General features: G+C 38.7%; 1 protein-coding gene across 3 annotated transcripts; it reads left to right on the forward strand.

Annotated features, from left to right (window-relative positions):
• The first annotated feature begins 259 nt into the window (after positions 1–259).
• YTHDF1 (YTH N6-methyladenosine RNA binding protein 1) lies at positions 260–15,871 on the forward strand. Of its 3 annotated transcripts, XM_009643694.2 has the most exons (4): positions 260–352; positions 1,878–1,957; positions 6,487–8,013; positions 14,404–15,871. In XM_009643694.2, the coding sequence occupies exons 3-4, from the start codon at positions 6,505–6,507 to the stop codon at positions 14,428–14,430; spliced, it is 1,536 nt and encodes a 511-aa protein (XP_009641989.1). In that variant the 5' UTR covers positions 260–352; positions 1,878–1,957; positions 6,487–6,504; the 3' UTR covers positions 14,431–15,871. The 3 variants fall into 3 exon arrangements, with proteins under 3 accessions (XP_009641989.1, XP_035755153.1, XP_035755152.1); XM_035899260.1 differs by lacking the exon at positions 14,404–15,871 and having other exon boundaries at positions 6,487–12,976; XM_035899259.1 differs by lacking the exon at positions 260–352 and having other exon boundaries at positions 1,884–1,957; positions 6,487–8,090.
• Positions 15,872–16,531: the final 660 nt, after the last annotated feature.

The raw sequence follows: 16,531 nt of genomic DNA on the forward strand, positions 1-16,531 counted from the left end.
GGCTTCTTTGGGGCTCAGTCTTTCTCGTTAACTTCCCCCGTGGGCACAGCCGCGTTCCCGCGGCCGTTGGAGAGCCGTGGCCATTTCTGCGGAAGGCCGGTGTTGAATGATCCGTGAAACACGCTCCTCAACCCCAGTTTAGGCGAGCCCTGATAAGTTGTTAGCCCTTTTTATGAGCCTCTTATCCCTCCTCAAAAGCTGTGTGTTTTGCAGTGACAAAACGAGCGTTTTTCTAAAAATAACTTTTTTATTTCCCCTCTTTTTTTTTTTTTTTTTTTTTTTACTTCGTCCTTTTCCTTTACCCCATCGTGTGCCGTGGCTTCCCAGAGACCGAAAGGACAGGATAATAAAGGTGAGGATCATGTTGAGATCTGGGTGTTTCAGTTGTTACTGTAACAGATGAATTATGCAGGTACCTGTAGGTGAGCAGAAAGGTATTGCTCTTAGTCTGTATGGATAACACCTGGAACAAAGGAAGTACTGCTGTGTTTCAAAAATAACACAAACTGTTATTCGTACAGTCTTGCTTGCATCCCACTTAATGCTACTGAGTTTACAGTGGGAAGGACTAACTGTTAATACTAAACATAGTAATGCTCTTAATTTCCTTAAAGTAGATTTCTGCATAAAGTCACAAGGATATGCGTATTCAATACATATTTTTACATACTTTTGCATAATCTCTTCCTGCTGCATGAGTACAGTTGTGTTACTGGTCTGCTGTTGACTGATAGATGTTCTACCTGTCATACATATGCCTACAAGCCTAATTATTTAAGGAATTTCAAATTAAAAGTAGTTGCCTTCTGATGAGGTAATTAGCTTTTTATGGTAACTCCTGTGCTTCATTTGAAATTAAATTTAATAACAAGTCATCTAAGAAAACACCTTGATTATTACTGTGATTGCTAATAAGTGTGTAACTGTTCAGGCTTAGAAACTAACAATATTCAACTCATAACTGCTTTTTAATGCAACTTAACCTGCTGTAAAAATCCAGCTACTTCTAGTTACAGAAAGTTTGACACTATTTCCTGTGTTTGTAAACACTCTCTTACCTCTACTCTCCCTGACAAACTTTGCAGACATATTCAGGTAAATTTCCAAACTTGTTTGCTAAACATCCTATTTGGTGGAGCTTTATGTTTAGTTAAGTTTAGCTTTTCTATGAAATAGGTAAACAAAGCAACTGTCACATAATGTGTTTGATTGTGTTTTCTTAAATTTAAAGCAAACAAAATTATTTGAAGTGACCTAGTAACAGGTGTGGTTTTGTGTATCTTTCAGGAATGGGTTTTGCATGCTTTTCACACATGATTTATGCTTAAGTAGGCCTTTGATTATGGCAGGTATCTCTCTTCTACACATGAGAAAATTGTGACTTCAGTTTTCTTGAAAATGTCAAGATATCAAGGCACTTAGCAGTCGTTACTTCATAACTAAATGTAACCTCACCTCATCTTATTTTAGCCAACTTAACTTGAGCAAGCAGTGAATAACACATGCTGGGAGAACTGTGAATGAATTTCTGAGAGTTCTAATTATGGACCAGAACAATAGATGTTGTCTTCCAATATTTTTTCACAAAATTCTTGTTAGTAATTATTTTTTTGTTCAGAGGTGATTCACAGGAGTTGTCTAGTCACTCTTGACTGTGGAATATTTTTTTTATTATTTTAGAATTTACTCAAATTTAGTTTTATAAGCAATAATATAAAGAGAAATCATTTGGGGGAAAAATGTCATCCCTTGGTCTCTTTATGAGTCTTTATGCTGTGAAGGAGTAGTATGGCTTTTCATAAAATAACGTAGAATGGAACTCTTTATTGAAATGCTGCTAAGCAGTATTATAATATGTTTTAACCTTTTTCTTCTAGTACAAAATGGTTCGTTACATCAAAAGGATACAGTTCATGACAACGATTTTGAACCTTACCTTTCTGGGCAGTCAAATCAGGTTAGTGTATTTTTAACTTAGCTTTTTTCTTAGACGTGCTGTTGGTACTCAATTCAGAGGATTGTGTTGAGGGAGCAAATTCCTTAAATAGAAATGGAAAAATAAATGACTAGCATATTGTGTTATTTGGGAATAGAATTAGCATTTGTGCTCACAAAACTAATATTACTCTGCGTATCCAGATGGCCACGAGTGAAAATGAAGTTAGTGCTCCAACTAGAGTCTGCCGATTGCTCCTGAAATTGCAGGTTATTGGTACAGTTGGGCTGTGACAATGTGATCTTACAGCTCTTCGATGGAAGAGTTGCATGTGGGAGTTGGAAGGCTCTGCTTTTGGGCTTTCCTGATGAGTATAATTTGTATAGTCCTAGAAATTAGTGTAGTTGAAACCTGGTTTCGATGCTTTCTAGGTAGCTTGTAGAGCTGTCCCACTTGCTTTTTACTCTTCAGCAAATATTGTTGTTCTTTCATGTACTCTAAAATATCTTAAAAATTAAGAACATGTTATTTTAAAACGAGTAGGGCAATGTAATGTAAGCTCTGAATATAATCCAATTCATGATAACGTATGTTAAATCAACATCCAAGACAAATCCTATTATAGCTGAAAATATCTCTTAATTGAAGTAATTTTGACTTAACATTCAAATCTTTAAAGCGAACAGAATGTATAGAAACTGGAGATGCAAAAAGTTTTCTTTCACAAATATAAAATACCGTTTCAGAGAGAAACTTGGCAGAAAGGCTAAGTGTTATGTTTTAAAAGGGAAATTTATAATTCAGCCTGAAGCTGATAGATGCCACTGTTAATATTGGTGACATCACTGAACTTGCTTGCGAAAGAAAATTATTCTACATGCTAAAGAAAAATAACATCTAATATGCTGTTCTGTTTCATTTGTGGAAATTGTGATTTAATCTTGAACACTAGAACAAGCAGTGTCAATTCATGTACTGTGTATTGGCTGTCTTCAAGGTGTGCTCAACATTTTTGTTAGGGCAGTCAGATGGAGCTGTTTGGGTGATGGCAGCTTTTGGGAAGGGTGCAAAGTTTAGCACAGTATAGATATACTTGATCTTGTTTCCCTCCTGGAAGCTATCAAGACGTACCACTGTGGAAGTTGGGACAAGTGTATAGATGACAATGTGAATTGTCTTCTGAGCTCTGCACTGTGTAGGTTCCCGCTCCCAAGCTTCATAGTCACTCTCTAGCATAGACGTGTTCTCCAGGCTTACACAAAGCTAAAATGGTTTAATGGGAACTCTCTGGAATTAATGTACTGTAGCAGGGATAAAAGCAGGAAATTTGTGGGGAAAAAAGTAGTGAAATTTTCTTTCATGCAAAATTAGTTTGAAAAAAAATGGAGGTTTTTACCTTTCTCAATTTTTTTTTTAAATTCTACATCATCACATTTGTATGTAATTTTAATTACTTAAAACCAAGATATGTTTTTCTAATGTGAAATGTATGGAACATTAGAATTCCTATAGAATAAATGTAGAACCATCTATTACAGTTTAATTCTAGGACATTTGTCTTGGCTGTCAACAAGCCCAATTATTAGGTTTAAATGGAAAAATTGCTATGACTGCTAGAATTTCCATAATTCTAATAAAGTTTTCTTAGATGAAAGTGTAGCTCCATTGACTGATTTATTTATGCTGCAGTAAGAAATTGGCATGCTACAAGAAACAATTGTGTAGGTCGTCTTACAATTTTAAGTGGAAAGTGACAGTAGCATTAATTAGGACTGGGAGATTTTGTTCTGAAGACAACCATGTTTCTGAACAAAGCCTTGTTACCTAGTTAGTCAGATTTATTCAGCCCTTTAAAATTACTGTAAAATATAAGTGACTTATAAAAAAAGATTTGAAACCAACTGGATATTTTAAAATACTTTAAGAAATTAAAACCCAGTCTGATACAATATATTTCACGTCAAAGATCAAATGTAGGTTGGTGATATTGTGCTAATTCCATATTTTTAAAATACAAATTAGTCTTTAAAATGAGTACTGGGTATGTTTTGTGATAAAATTATGTCTTCCTTCCTTCTGTTGAAAACTGCTGCTAAGCAGTAGTGCCTTCTTTTCTTTCCATAAAGGTTCTAGTATCCAAGTAGCAGTAGTTAATACAGATCAAATTTGAGATTTAATAGCTTTTTGTTGTAAAGCACACTAAAAATACTTTTAAAGGGAACTGAGTGGAGTATTCGTATACAAAGTTATACTCCAAGCAGGGAAGGCATCCCCCACGTAATGCTCTCCTGAACCAAAAGATTATTCATAAGTAACAGCGAATTACTAGCAAGCAGCATGCTTTGGGAGAAAGGACTCCCTTCCTAATTAACAGAACGGCTGAGTTTTGGTTTGTTGGTTTTTGTTTTAATTAAAAAATACAGAAGGATGCAGGAAGGTCAAGGATAAGTTTGTTGAATTAAATGTACTGCTGTTGCAGTGAAGGACTTCTGTCAGGGTTTCTTTTACACACTCTGGCATAAAGCCAGTCAAAACAGATTGAATGTTCTGTGAGGAAGTCTGCCGAAACTTTCCTTTAATCTTGTTAGAATCCTTGTGGAAACTTTACAGGCTGTGTGACAGGAGGTGACAGTCTCAGGAATTGTCTAGAAACCTTTAGCAGAAATATTTTAGGGCAAAACATCTGCATTCTCTAAGCTTACTCTTTCTGATTGTAATAAATTCTAACTCTGTAGACTATATGAACTTAAGAATCTCCGAAGAACTGTTTGTCTCCTCCCTTTGGGCTGCATTTGTTTTTACATTTTTCTTAATGTTAACGCTTTGAAATATAAAACAGCAATCTCAAAGTCTTTCGGAAAAATGTTTTCATACGCTAAATATTGATTATTTTAGCTTAGGAATCTCAGAAAATTTTAGAAGGTTTTCTCGTAGGAGGGTGGATTGTGTACCTCTTGTTAATGACGGAATTTGCCCGTAAATAAAGGCAGCATGAACAGTGGCAGAGATTATTTCTTTTGAATCAATAACACTGGATGTAGGCTGTTTAAATCTCAGAAATGGTTGCGGTACTGAATATAAGTCTTGGAGGCGTTTTATAATTTTGTTCTGTATGTGGAAAGTGAGGGTATTGAATTACTTTGGCTTTGGGGTGTCGTGGAAGGGAGTCACTGAAAAATGAGCAATACAAATGACTTCTCAGTTGGGCATTATGCTTATCTTCAGCAACGAGGTTTTTTTACGTCATTTTTGGAATGAGCTGAGAAATAATCTGATGTTTGGAAAAATGACTGGAGTTCCAGTGCAGTTTTGATGGTTTTTCAGATTATTTTTTTTTTAAGCTTGAAATCTTGCAGTTTGAAAGAAATCTTTGTTTCTCTTTGCAAAATAATCTTTCTCCATGAGTAAGGAAAGGCTAGCTCTGTTTGACTCATTAACAGGAGGTGTTGACTTCCCCCCTCCTTGCTGGTAATTACAGTTAAGAGTGTCAATTTGGAAGGTCTCCAATATATGCTTCAAGTTTATTTAAAGATGAATAAAACCTATTTTAGAATATTCTGTATTTGTTCTTTTGCATTGCTGAGTATGAGAAACATACAGAATGCTTCAAAATCCGGTGTCAGTGGAAGATGTAGAGTGGAAGGAAAGGTTCTCAGCTTGGTCTAAGAAGCAGTTGAAAGGGAGGAAAAGCTAGAATTTCAAAGGGTGTCTGCTGGTTTATAACCAGTCAGTCTCTTATTTCAGAGTGAAAAAGATGGCCTGTTTGGAAGGACAGTCAGAAACAGTCTTCCACACTTGTAACTTTACTACCGAGGGAGGAAGAGACTTTTGCAAAAGGCTGAATAGGGTCTTTCTCAAGCAGTTTGGATGGCATACATCACGTTATATTTGCATACCATTGTCTCCAGTGTACCGGTCACCTTAATTTCAGTTTGTAGTTGTTGGGTCTACTTACAGCAAACTTGGTGTGCTGCTTAGCGTGTGATCTCACTGTGGTCCTGTCTATGTCAGAAGTAGCCTTTGCGTGTTTTACCACTTCAGGTATGTTTTGCCTGTTGGGGGCTGGCCCCTCAAAAAAAATTCCGTGATGAGGACTGTAATCATGCTTTCTGTTACATGTCCTGTCCTATTAACTTAATTTCACCTAAAACTTCTCCCACGTAGTGATCCAGAAATACTAAATATCCTTAGTTCTGTGAGACACAAAATATGTCGTTATGTAAGTTCCTTGAAATATTATGGGGTATTGGTAGATTGCCTGATTCTAGAAGAAGCCACAAAATACCCTTAGTAATGTAAATAAGCTTACATGGTTTCAGAATCTCAAGTACTAGCCTCGTTGTGAGCCACTAGTCCTGGGTGTATTATAAATACCCAGATACTGTATTTTAGCCCTGAGTCTTTCTTGGAGTGTGAACCAAGATCTGTAATGAGAAATTAAATTACCTTGTCTCTGTTGTTTTTTCTGTTTGGTGATGAACAGTGGCTATTTATAAATGAAGGGGGGGTTTCTATCTAAAGTTACCTTTTTTTTTTTCCCTCTTTAACAGAACAGTAGCTATCCATCAATGACTGATCCTTATCTGTCCAGTTATTATCCACCATCTATTGGGTTCCCCTATTCTCTCAGTGAAGCACCATGGTCTACAGGAGGAGATCCTCCTATCCCGTATCTCACCACCTATGGACAGCTCAGTAACGGAGATCATCATTTTATGCACGATGCTGTTTTTGGACAGCCTGGGGGTCTGGGAAATAATATCTATCAACATCGGTTTAACTTTTTCCCTGAAAACCCTGCCTTCTCAGCTTGGGGAACAAGCGGATCCCAGGGACAGCAGACTCAAAGTTCAGCATATGGGAGCAGTTACAGCTACCCGCCTAGTTCACTGGGCGGTACCATTGTGGATGGACAAACAGGATTTCATAATGATACATTAAATAAAGCTCCTGGAATGAACAGTATCGAACAGGGAATGGTTGGACTTAAGATTGGTGGAGATGTTACAACTTCTGCGGTGAAAACAGTAGGTTCTGTTGTCAGCAGTGCCGGGATGACAGGTGCCCTCTCTGGTAATGGTGGATCTAATGTAAACTTGCCAGTATCTAAACCAACTTCTTGGGCTGCTATAGCTAGCAAGCCTGCGAAACCACAGCCCAAAATGAAAACAAAAACTGGACCTGTAATTGGAGGAGCGTTGCCTCCTCCGCCTATAAAGCATAATATGGACATAGGTACTTGGGACAATAAGGGTCCCGTGGCAAAAGTTCCTGCCCCCCAACAGATACCTTCTCCTCAGTCTGTCCCGCAGCCACAGCAACAAATCGTTCAGCCTGTTCCAACTCAACCTCCTCCATTGACTCAGCCGCAGTATCAGACTCCTCAGCAGCCACCCCAAAATCGCTGGGTAGCTCCTCGCAACAGAAACGCAGCTTTTGGCCAAAGCGGAGGAACTGGTAACGACAGCAACTCAGCTGGCAGTACCCAGCCTAACCCTGTTCCAAGTGGCGAGTCCCATCCTGTTCTTGAAAAACTGAAAGCTGCTCACAGCTATAACCCTAAAGATTTTGAATGGAACCTTAAAAATGGACGTGTGTTCATAATAAAGAGCTATTCTGAGGATGATATTCATCGTTCCATTAAGTATTCTATTTGGTGTAGTACGGAACATGGCAACAAACGCCTGGACAGTGCTTTCCGGTCCATGAACAGCAAGGGTCCAGTCTACTTGCTGTTCAGTGTCAATGGCAGTGGACACTTCTGTGGAGTAGCAGAGATGAAATCGCCCGTGGACTATGGCACCAGTGCAGGTGTCTGGTCTCAGGACAAGTGGAAGGGGAAATTTGATGTCAAGTGGATCTTTGTGAAGGATGTGCCCAACAACCAGCTCCGACACATCAGGCTGGAGAACAATGACAACAAACCCGTTACAAACTCCCGTGATACACAGGAGGTGCCCTTAGAAAAAGCAAAACAAGTGCTTAAAATTATTGCTACTTACAAGCACACGACCTCCATCTTTGATGACTTTTCTCATTATGAAAAGCGCCAAGAAGAGGAGGAGGTGGTGCGGAAGGTAAACTTATTAAAAAATTTATTTTATACACAGATATGGGGAAAATGAAATGTGAAGGCTGCTATGGTGGAAAAAATGTAAGTAGGAATTTGAAATGTTTTTAATACATCTCAACTTGATAGTTTTATGTGTGTTTAGCAACACAGAAAACAAACTGATGCTTATTTGTCTGTGACAATTTCATAGCAGAAAGCTAAGCAATAATGCAGGTAAAGGACAATATGTCTGGTTTTTTTGGAGTTTGATTTATTTTTTTCTCTTAAAATTGCTAATAAACTAGGAAACTGCTTGTTTCAGAATTGGATTCTGCCAATGATTGCCACTTAAGTTTTTTGCCTTATAAATATGAGGTGTTTTAACACTGTTTGACTGGAACTGGGCTATCAAAATTGATACCTGTGTTAGCATTTAAAATTTGTATGTCACCTTTAAGAGCAAGAAGCTTGATCTTGTTTGTTCAGTTGATCTCTCTGGAAAAGAAAGAGATGCATAAAATTGCTGGAATAGTGCTAGAAAGATTGCATTTCTGCTGCTGAAGTCACATGTGTTATTATTTGGGTAAATAAAGGTTTTCAGTTCCCAGGTCCAATCTGTCTACTAATTCTTGAAAACAAATTTTGAGTGAAGATGTAGTAAGAGAAATTTAGGCAGAGAACTGGGAAGGTGTAGTAAAAACTTACATACGTTTTCATACCTCTAAGCCTACCGCAAGAGACTTCTGTCCCTATCCATCCCATGACCTCAGTTCCAAAACTGCCCTTCTCTAATTAGGCAGTCTAGAAGTAATGGATTGACCAAATAATAAGTGTTGGGACCTGTACTTGCTAGCTAAGTAATATTTAAAGTTGCTTGCTATCTATAGTGTTTCATAGGTGGTGGGGTTTTTTGTATAGCATTTCAAATGCAGCGTTTATTTGAGAGGCTAGTTTAGTGCAGTTGACATTTGCTTCAAAATGTTTTTGAAGCAAAGACTTAATGCATGATCCTGGAGCTTAAATTGAAGTTGCCATTTTAAGGGTTTTATTGCTATTTAAAAGTGTGGATAAAATTGCTTTAGTCTGTCTTTGTAGAATGTACCCTTAAATTATGAGAGAAAAGGAGATCAGCGTCTTAAGGCCTTCTTTTTAGCTCGGCTTTTCCTAGCTATCAGATACGATCTGCACAGTGTACCTCAACTCAGCAGGGAAGGAGAGCTTACGATTTGAAATTTTTCTTGTGTACTCCCTGTGGGGTTCCACAAGCTAAAACCTAAAAGCCTTTACTTCAACGCTTTGTTCCTTCAGTAGACAATTAGCAATGTGATATTTAATGCAACCTGTGTCTTGGAGAGGTTGTTTCCTTATGTAGGAGAGAATCATGAATAAGTCAAAAGGCCTGGTTTCTTTGTCCCAGCTTTTACGATGTATGGGGGGGTGATTGGTTTGGGTTTTTTAACACTGAGTCTCCCTGTGATTTGCTGCCAGGTCTGGAGGGGAGAATAACGTGTGTGTTTGAGGAGTGAGAGTACTGGGAAAGTGATAGGAGATCTAGTAGTCTTGAACAGTTGACTTCTTGGCCTGAGGAAGATCCAGATGGCTGCGTACTGAAGGCTTGAGTTTCCTTTGCTTTGTAGTAGCTTAGGGGGCTGCTGTGCAACTCTTGAGCTGATCCCACTTTGGGTTGCTTTCATATACACAACTATTTCCCACTTCAGTTCAAGTGCTGATACAATATTCTTACCCAGGTCACTGCTTTAGAACAGGATCACTCTTTCAAAATAATGCGTTTTTTTCTGCCTCATTTAAAGCTGAGGCTCTAGCTTGTATGACGCATTCAGAAAATAAACTCTGAAGTCTAATTTAACATTTCTTAGATTCCTCCAAATTGCTTAGAAAATAGGACAATATACAGACAATTGAAATACACTGAGGAAGGTAATAGTGCTGGAGAGGTAAAGCAGTTCAGTGGTGAGGGAATGAAAAATAAGATACTGCTTGTCGGGTTGCATTCTATAAAACTATTGTCTGGAAAGTTAATATTTTCCCCTTCATTGACTAAATGAATTTTAGAAGTCCAGCTGATGACTAGAAGAGTTTCTTTGTGGGATATGTATACAATTACATTTCTTGTTGAGAATTTTGTGCTATTGAAGCCTTCCTGTTATGCGAAGTTAACCTTCCTATGACAACAATTTTTGAAGAATCGTATCATCAGTTAAGGTATCTTATGACCTAATTGACATTTTCAGATGGCTGTTTGTATATATGCCATCTTAATTGGTTTTCAAGTTGCTGTGTTTTTTATTTGTTATATTCTGTTAGCAGTGAAATTACTTAATGAAATTGTGCTTCCATTTCACTGCTGTTGTGATTACTAAGGGACAGAATTCGTAAAAAAAAAATCTCCATGTGGAGGGCTTGCATGCTTGAATTTCATTTATACACAAATATGTAGTAGGCAAGAATAACTTCATGTAATCTGTACAACGCAAGCCACTGGCATTTCAGTTCTTTCCTTCAGATGGTCGCAGTTTGTTGCTAGCCAGTGTTCCCGTAACGGATGTGGGCAGAGGAAGCTCCAGCCTGTGCTCTCTGAGTTTAACTGATCTAGGAACCTCCGCGTTAACACCAAATCATCAAATGTGGATTAGGCAGGTATAATGCTGGATGAAATTCGCTCAAGTGCCAAAGATTCATCAGTGTTACCAGCATTGCTTAAGGACTATTATCATCATCTAGAATTGAGGGAGCATTTGTTCATGCTGGGATGCAAGTCCAGCTCTTGATTTGCCATAGTAATAAACTGTTTAAGCCCAGTCTGGTGACCCAGAACCAGGGAAGGGAGTAATAAAAGGATATTTGGTATCTGGAATGAAATATCTCCTGACCCTCCTAGCATTTCTCAGTCAGTTTCCAGGGCCACTACAGTGTCCACAAAGAGCAACTTCTGTGATCAAAGCTCATGCTCTCAAAATGTAAAAAAATGGAAACGTGAGAGAACTTATTTAAAAAGAAAATACAGTATAATGTGGCATTAATTGTTAACGTTCCCTAGAAACATGCTTGCATAGTCTTAAGAAAGTTGTAATCTGAAGTTAAAAAGAAAATAAACTTGTTGCAGGTTTTGGTATTTTTATTTGCATCTCGTGGTAGGACAGATGGGTTGATCTACTGGCAGCAGTTTGTCTTCATAGATCTGTATTTAACTAGATGGTCGGAGTGACTGGACTGGACTGCTGTGCTGTCACCTCTGATGCGTGTCAAGGCACTCAGCTATTCCAAGGTCTGCGCCTTGATGTTGTGCTGGAAGACCTGAGCAGTCTTGGAAAGCTCTTAAATTGCCAAGCTTACCGCTTCTCCTTTTGCGTGACTAAATACTGCAAAATGTTAGCTATAATAATCGTGTTTCCTGATGTAAAATTAACATTTATATTTTTGTGTCAGAAGATGAATGCTTTCATCCCACTGACCTTAACAAATGAAGTTTAGTAGGAAGGTTGACAGCTACTGCAGGCTGTGATGAAGGCAACAGGAGTTTGACAGGGATCATTGTCTCCAAAATGGAAGCTTCTGCAGGTTTTGTGCCAACCTGTTTTTCCTGTGTCTGAAGACTGTATGTATTAATGTCATGAAGAAGTATGCAACAGGAGCTCCCCTGTGAGATATTGGAGAATTCCCCTGGAGAAGAGAAACTATGAAGGCTTCCAATGGATCTTCAGAACCAAAATAAACAAAGCTTTGTTAGTTGCTAAGAAAACTGTGTGTTCTTGCTTGCAGTAGTGTTAAATGACAGTAAGGGAGAGAATTGGAGAGGTAACGCTTCTAAAAAGCCACCATGCTCAAGAGCATGAGTATTTTTGCATCTGTTTCCTCCCCATCAGTTTATATGGTTTCAGACACTTTTAAAAGGAAGACTCAGATTAGCCCTGGAAAGAGAAAGCAAGCAGCAAGGTAGGAGGAACTGCTTAATAACCTGCTTAATAAGTAGCTCTTCTCACTGAATTGTAAAGCCGGAGCTGAGTCTCTGAATGCCGCGAGCATACTTTTGAGGTCCCAGGTCGAAGTTTCAGATGCTAGCCTGTCTTCTGTTTATATGGGACTCGTCCATGAGAATGGAAGGCTTTGACTTTTAAAGAAACGTGGGATTATGAGGGTCAGTGGGTGACTATATAGAAAACTAAAAATAACTTGTGTAAGGGGGCAATGGGAAAGAATGGGCTGGTGAGCATGGTTGGGCAGTGAAGCGCAGTAAAGGGGATTTGTCACCTTAGGAATGGAAGTAGGATGGAACGGTTAACTTTTCCGGAAGCCTGCAAATGGGGTTGATATGATTCCATTTCAGATTCTTTCTAACCACCTTTGGTTTGAAATGTCAAGCAGCCATAGGTGCTTTTCATTAAGAACTGTTAAGAACACCTAATTAAGAACATTAAGAACACCTAATATGTTCTGATACTCTACCACTAAGAAATTACTTCCATTGCCAGTTCATCGTAGTCAGCAGTTAAAAGATAGGGAGAAATAGATTTTTTTTTCTTAATTATACCACTTTATGCAGTCTGTTTTGTTGATTTGGTAAGACAGTTTTGCTATCTTCTGTCTTAAATCATAGATTAAGAATTTACACTGGACTTTGTTGATTTAATTTTATTATAAAAAATGGAAATACTAATATTATTCTGCCTGGAGGCAGAAATCAATATATTCCATTTAAGAAAACCTCTTCTGATTTTATGCTGTGACCAGCTGAAGTAGCAAATACAGTCTGTTACATTTATAATGTTTGCTATATTTGCAAATTAGCTTTACCTTGCAACAGAAACAATTCTGAGATGAATTTTGCACAGAAAGATCCCACAAAACAAGTAAAATCTGAAGGCGTTAGTTTAGGAGTTGACTGTTGTTTGTACTTTAGACGAGATATAAGGAAGAAATTCTTTACAATGAGGGTGGTGAAACCCTGGAACAGGTTGCCCAGAGAGGTGGTGGAGGCCCCATCCCTGGAAGCATTCAAGGCCAGGTTGGATGGGGCTCTGAGCAACCTGATCTGGTTAAAGGTGTCCCTGCTCCTGCAGGGGGGTTGGACTAGATGACCTCTAGGGGTCCCTTCCAACCCAAAACATTCTATGATTCTATGATTCTGTTTCACAGTTTTCTTGCACGAAATAGGATTTGGTGCCATATTGATACATGCAAGTACAGTGCACAAAGTAGAGCTTCTACATGCCCATTTTGCAGCGTACAGTCTGTTTGAAACCCCATTCGGATGGAATGGGAGATAGTGAGGCTGAACCCTTTCTAGTCAAGCTGCATGGTGGCATAGCTGGAAAAACACACTGGCCTGAAGATACAGCAGCGTATTTTATTCAACTTGGTCTTGCTCTCTTCTGTGTGTTCTGCAACTTAGGGGGCACTTGAAACAATTATTGAAAAAGTTGTGTGTGTTCCCCTTTTTTTGTTGTTGCGTTGCTCAACTTGCCTGTGCCAGCCCTGCGCAGAGCCTCTGCTCTGGAGCGGAGCGGAGGCATGGCTATTTACTGCTGGGAGAGCACGAGCTGGTTAGGTGAACGCTTACAGCGACTGAGGGATGCTGCAGGTATCCCATAGATTGTCTCTTTTCAGGAGTTGTGGTTAGCAGAAACTTTTGAGAGAGACTTCAAAGAGCCCACTGGCTTCTGTACTAGAATACCTTCAGAAATTCGTGGGTTGTTCAGTCAAGGCGTGCTGGTTTTTATCAGACCATGCAAAAGCATCTAACTTTTCTTCCACCCAGTAATGGTTTGTTTTGGTTTTTTCCCCTGACTTGTCAAGTGTTTCGCAGTGCCTCCCAGAATAGCTGAACAGATAGGGAGAATTAAGAACAGAATTTCTAGGGAGCTCAAATCCTACTTTTATTGAGTATGACTAAACTCTGAAGTGCTTCAAAATTATACCGGTTCTGTGGAGCTCACAAATCTACAGTCTCCTTTCTGCTCTGGTATTGGTTGTGCTGCTACTGCAGTAGCTGAAATAATCCAGAAAGTAGAATACTGCAGGTCCCGTTTGTGCTTGGGAATGTTGATATTCCATCCCTGTCTTGTTACGACCTTCATCTGCCATCGGTGTGACGTGACTGTGCGGGTATTCATTCAGCTGTTCCGCTTACAAGCTGCACTTAAATATTAAGTCATCAAGTCCTTGGGCTTGTCGGGTATATACAGTTGTGGTGGTTTAACCGCAGCCAGCGACTAAGCAGCAAGTTAACTCTATCCCGGCTGAAACCAGGACAACAATATGTTTATAAAATGTAGCGGCAGTGTTTTAACCAAGTACGTAATTGGGATCACGTTAGTGCTGTTATGTTACTACAAACTTTTTTGCTTGTTCATTTGACTAAAAACTTTCTTAACTTCTAACTTTTTTCTCTTTGCAGGAACGTCAGAATCGAAACAAACAATAAGAATAAACATATACAGTTTGATATATATACTAGAACTGATATTAAATTCGACTATGAGAAACAAAATTTAAGTATACTGGTGCTGTATCCTGGCATCAGGACAAACTAAAGCTTTCAGCTCCGATATATCTTCTCGTGCAGGGGAAATTAAGTTGTCGCATCTTTTAAGTACATTGTAGTTTATTTTTGCCCAAGTGGATCTGCATTAATTTGTATCTTTTTTTCTATGTAAAATTCTGTAGAAATCATTAATAAAGGCGTGTCTGTTTTTATTTTTTTAAGTTGGTAAACAGTTATATTAACCTAATGTGGACCTATATGTGAGCATACTAAAGTGTCAATGCTTCCCAAAGACTTTCTTTTGGCACAAATTACGTTCCTAGCCAGATACAGAGATTATGGAGAATACATCACAAATCTTCCTTTATCCTCCTCCCAAACCCTTTTTCTTCATGGCGGAAGTAAGAAACCATGCATTGATTTTTGTCATTTAAAAAACTTTTAAGATACTGCACTTCAGAATTCTGAAATGAAAAAAACCCTAAATTTCTGATCACTTTGTGCAGCTGCTATGCCTCTTTATTTATCTGTACAATTACACTTTTAAAATTGCTAATGCGCCATGTTGGTTTTTTCTGTCTAGTAGAAAATCAAATTGTCGGTGAAATTGTTTCTCTGGAAAATACTTCCCTTTCACATTCTGTTAACCAGTGCTTCAGTGTGCATTTGTTATACCATATCCTGCCGAGGGTGAGCGAGATGCTTTCTCTCAGCCATAATTCTGCTTTACGGTTTTTGTAGCTTAATTAAATAATAATGTGATGCTATCAACATTGCAGGGGTTTTGGACAATGTGTTTAAACCTGTTTCAGCTTTCAGGTGTTATTAGTTAATTGCAGATCATTTTTAATCCTTCCCTTCATTACTCCCTCCCAACCCCCCAAATCCTAATGCCATTTAAAGTTTTTATACCAATAATGCTGAGCTTTAACGTAGGAACTAATAGTACGGATAATATGATGGATTATGCCTCAGATGTTTAAAATTGACAGTGTGTATGTCTAATTTTTTTTCTGTTGGATGAGTAAAAAAACCTGTTTTAAGAAACTGAATTTGATGTCATGTTTTTGTGGAGTGAGGGGACCGTCGGAGAACCTGTCACCAACTGGAGTTCCAATTAAGCATGGAAATGGTGCTCATGTCCGCTGCTCTAGCACACTGAATCTGCACGTGTTTATTGTAGAGGATCTTTTATTATATTAGAAAGCAAGTATGTTCTGAATACTATTTACTCCAAAAGGACCTCCAATTTAAATAAAGTTTAATCTGTATCATTTAGACTTGTATTTAGAACGTATAACTCTTGTCTCTGGACTGTTACTGCCTGTAAGGGGTAATGGACAGCATCAGATTAACTTTTTCCTCTAGGAGAATACAAGCCTTAATAAACAATACATATTTAGCAAGCTTGATGTCACTTTCATTTTTTTCCCTACTTTCAGTTGTCTTTGTATGTTACAGTCACCCGTTATGCCAACTCCTGAATTAAGTCTAATCTGAGAAGTGCTGTGAGTAACTTAGACGTTTGCTGTCAGTGCGCTCCGTGATTGCAGAAGGGTTTCGCAGAGGGGATTTGAGCTGCTTTGGATGTTACCCTTCCTCGAAGGCGAGCCCTGCGGGTGCAGGGGCTGGCGCTCGTGCTTCCCTTTCTCCTTGTATGGCAGAGAAGCTGCAGAAAGATTTGGAGGCTGTCCTGTAGCCTTCCGGAGGCAGTACTGCAGGCACGGCTCCCCGGGAGGGGCAAAGAACTTTCCAAGTAGAAGTAAAGCTCTGAACCCTTTCTTTTACTCTGACTTCAGTAATTTGACTCAATTCCTTTTTTTTTTTTTTTAATTGAGTTTTTGAAGCAATACTGCATTTTATAAATGGGTTGCCATCTAATAAAAGCACCTGCTGTTAGTTGCAGTTGTTGTGTCAGGACGCTTACAACTGGGGATTCCAGAGCCAAAACTAATTCAGTTCCATCTGGGCCCTGGAGAGAAAAGTTAGTTATACCACTTCTATTCCTTTCTTTAGATCTGGGGGGGGCAAAAAAAGTGTC

Source organism: Egretta garzetta, unplaced genomic scaffold (assembly GCF_000687185.1).
Source record: "Egretta garzetta isolate BGI_Z169 unplaced genomic scaffold, ASM68718v1 scaffold158, whole genome shotgun sequence".
Lineage (NCBI taxonomy): Eukaryota > Metazoa > Chordata > Aves > Pelecaniformes > Ardeidae > Egretta > Egretta garzetta.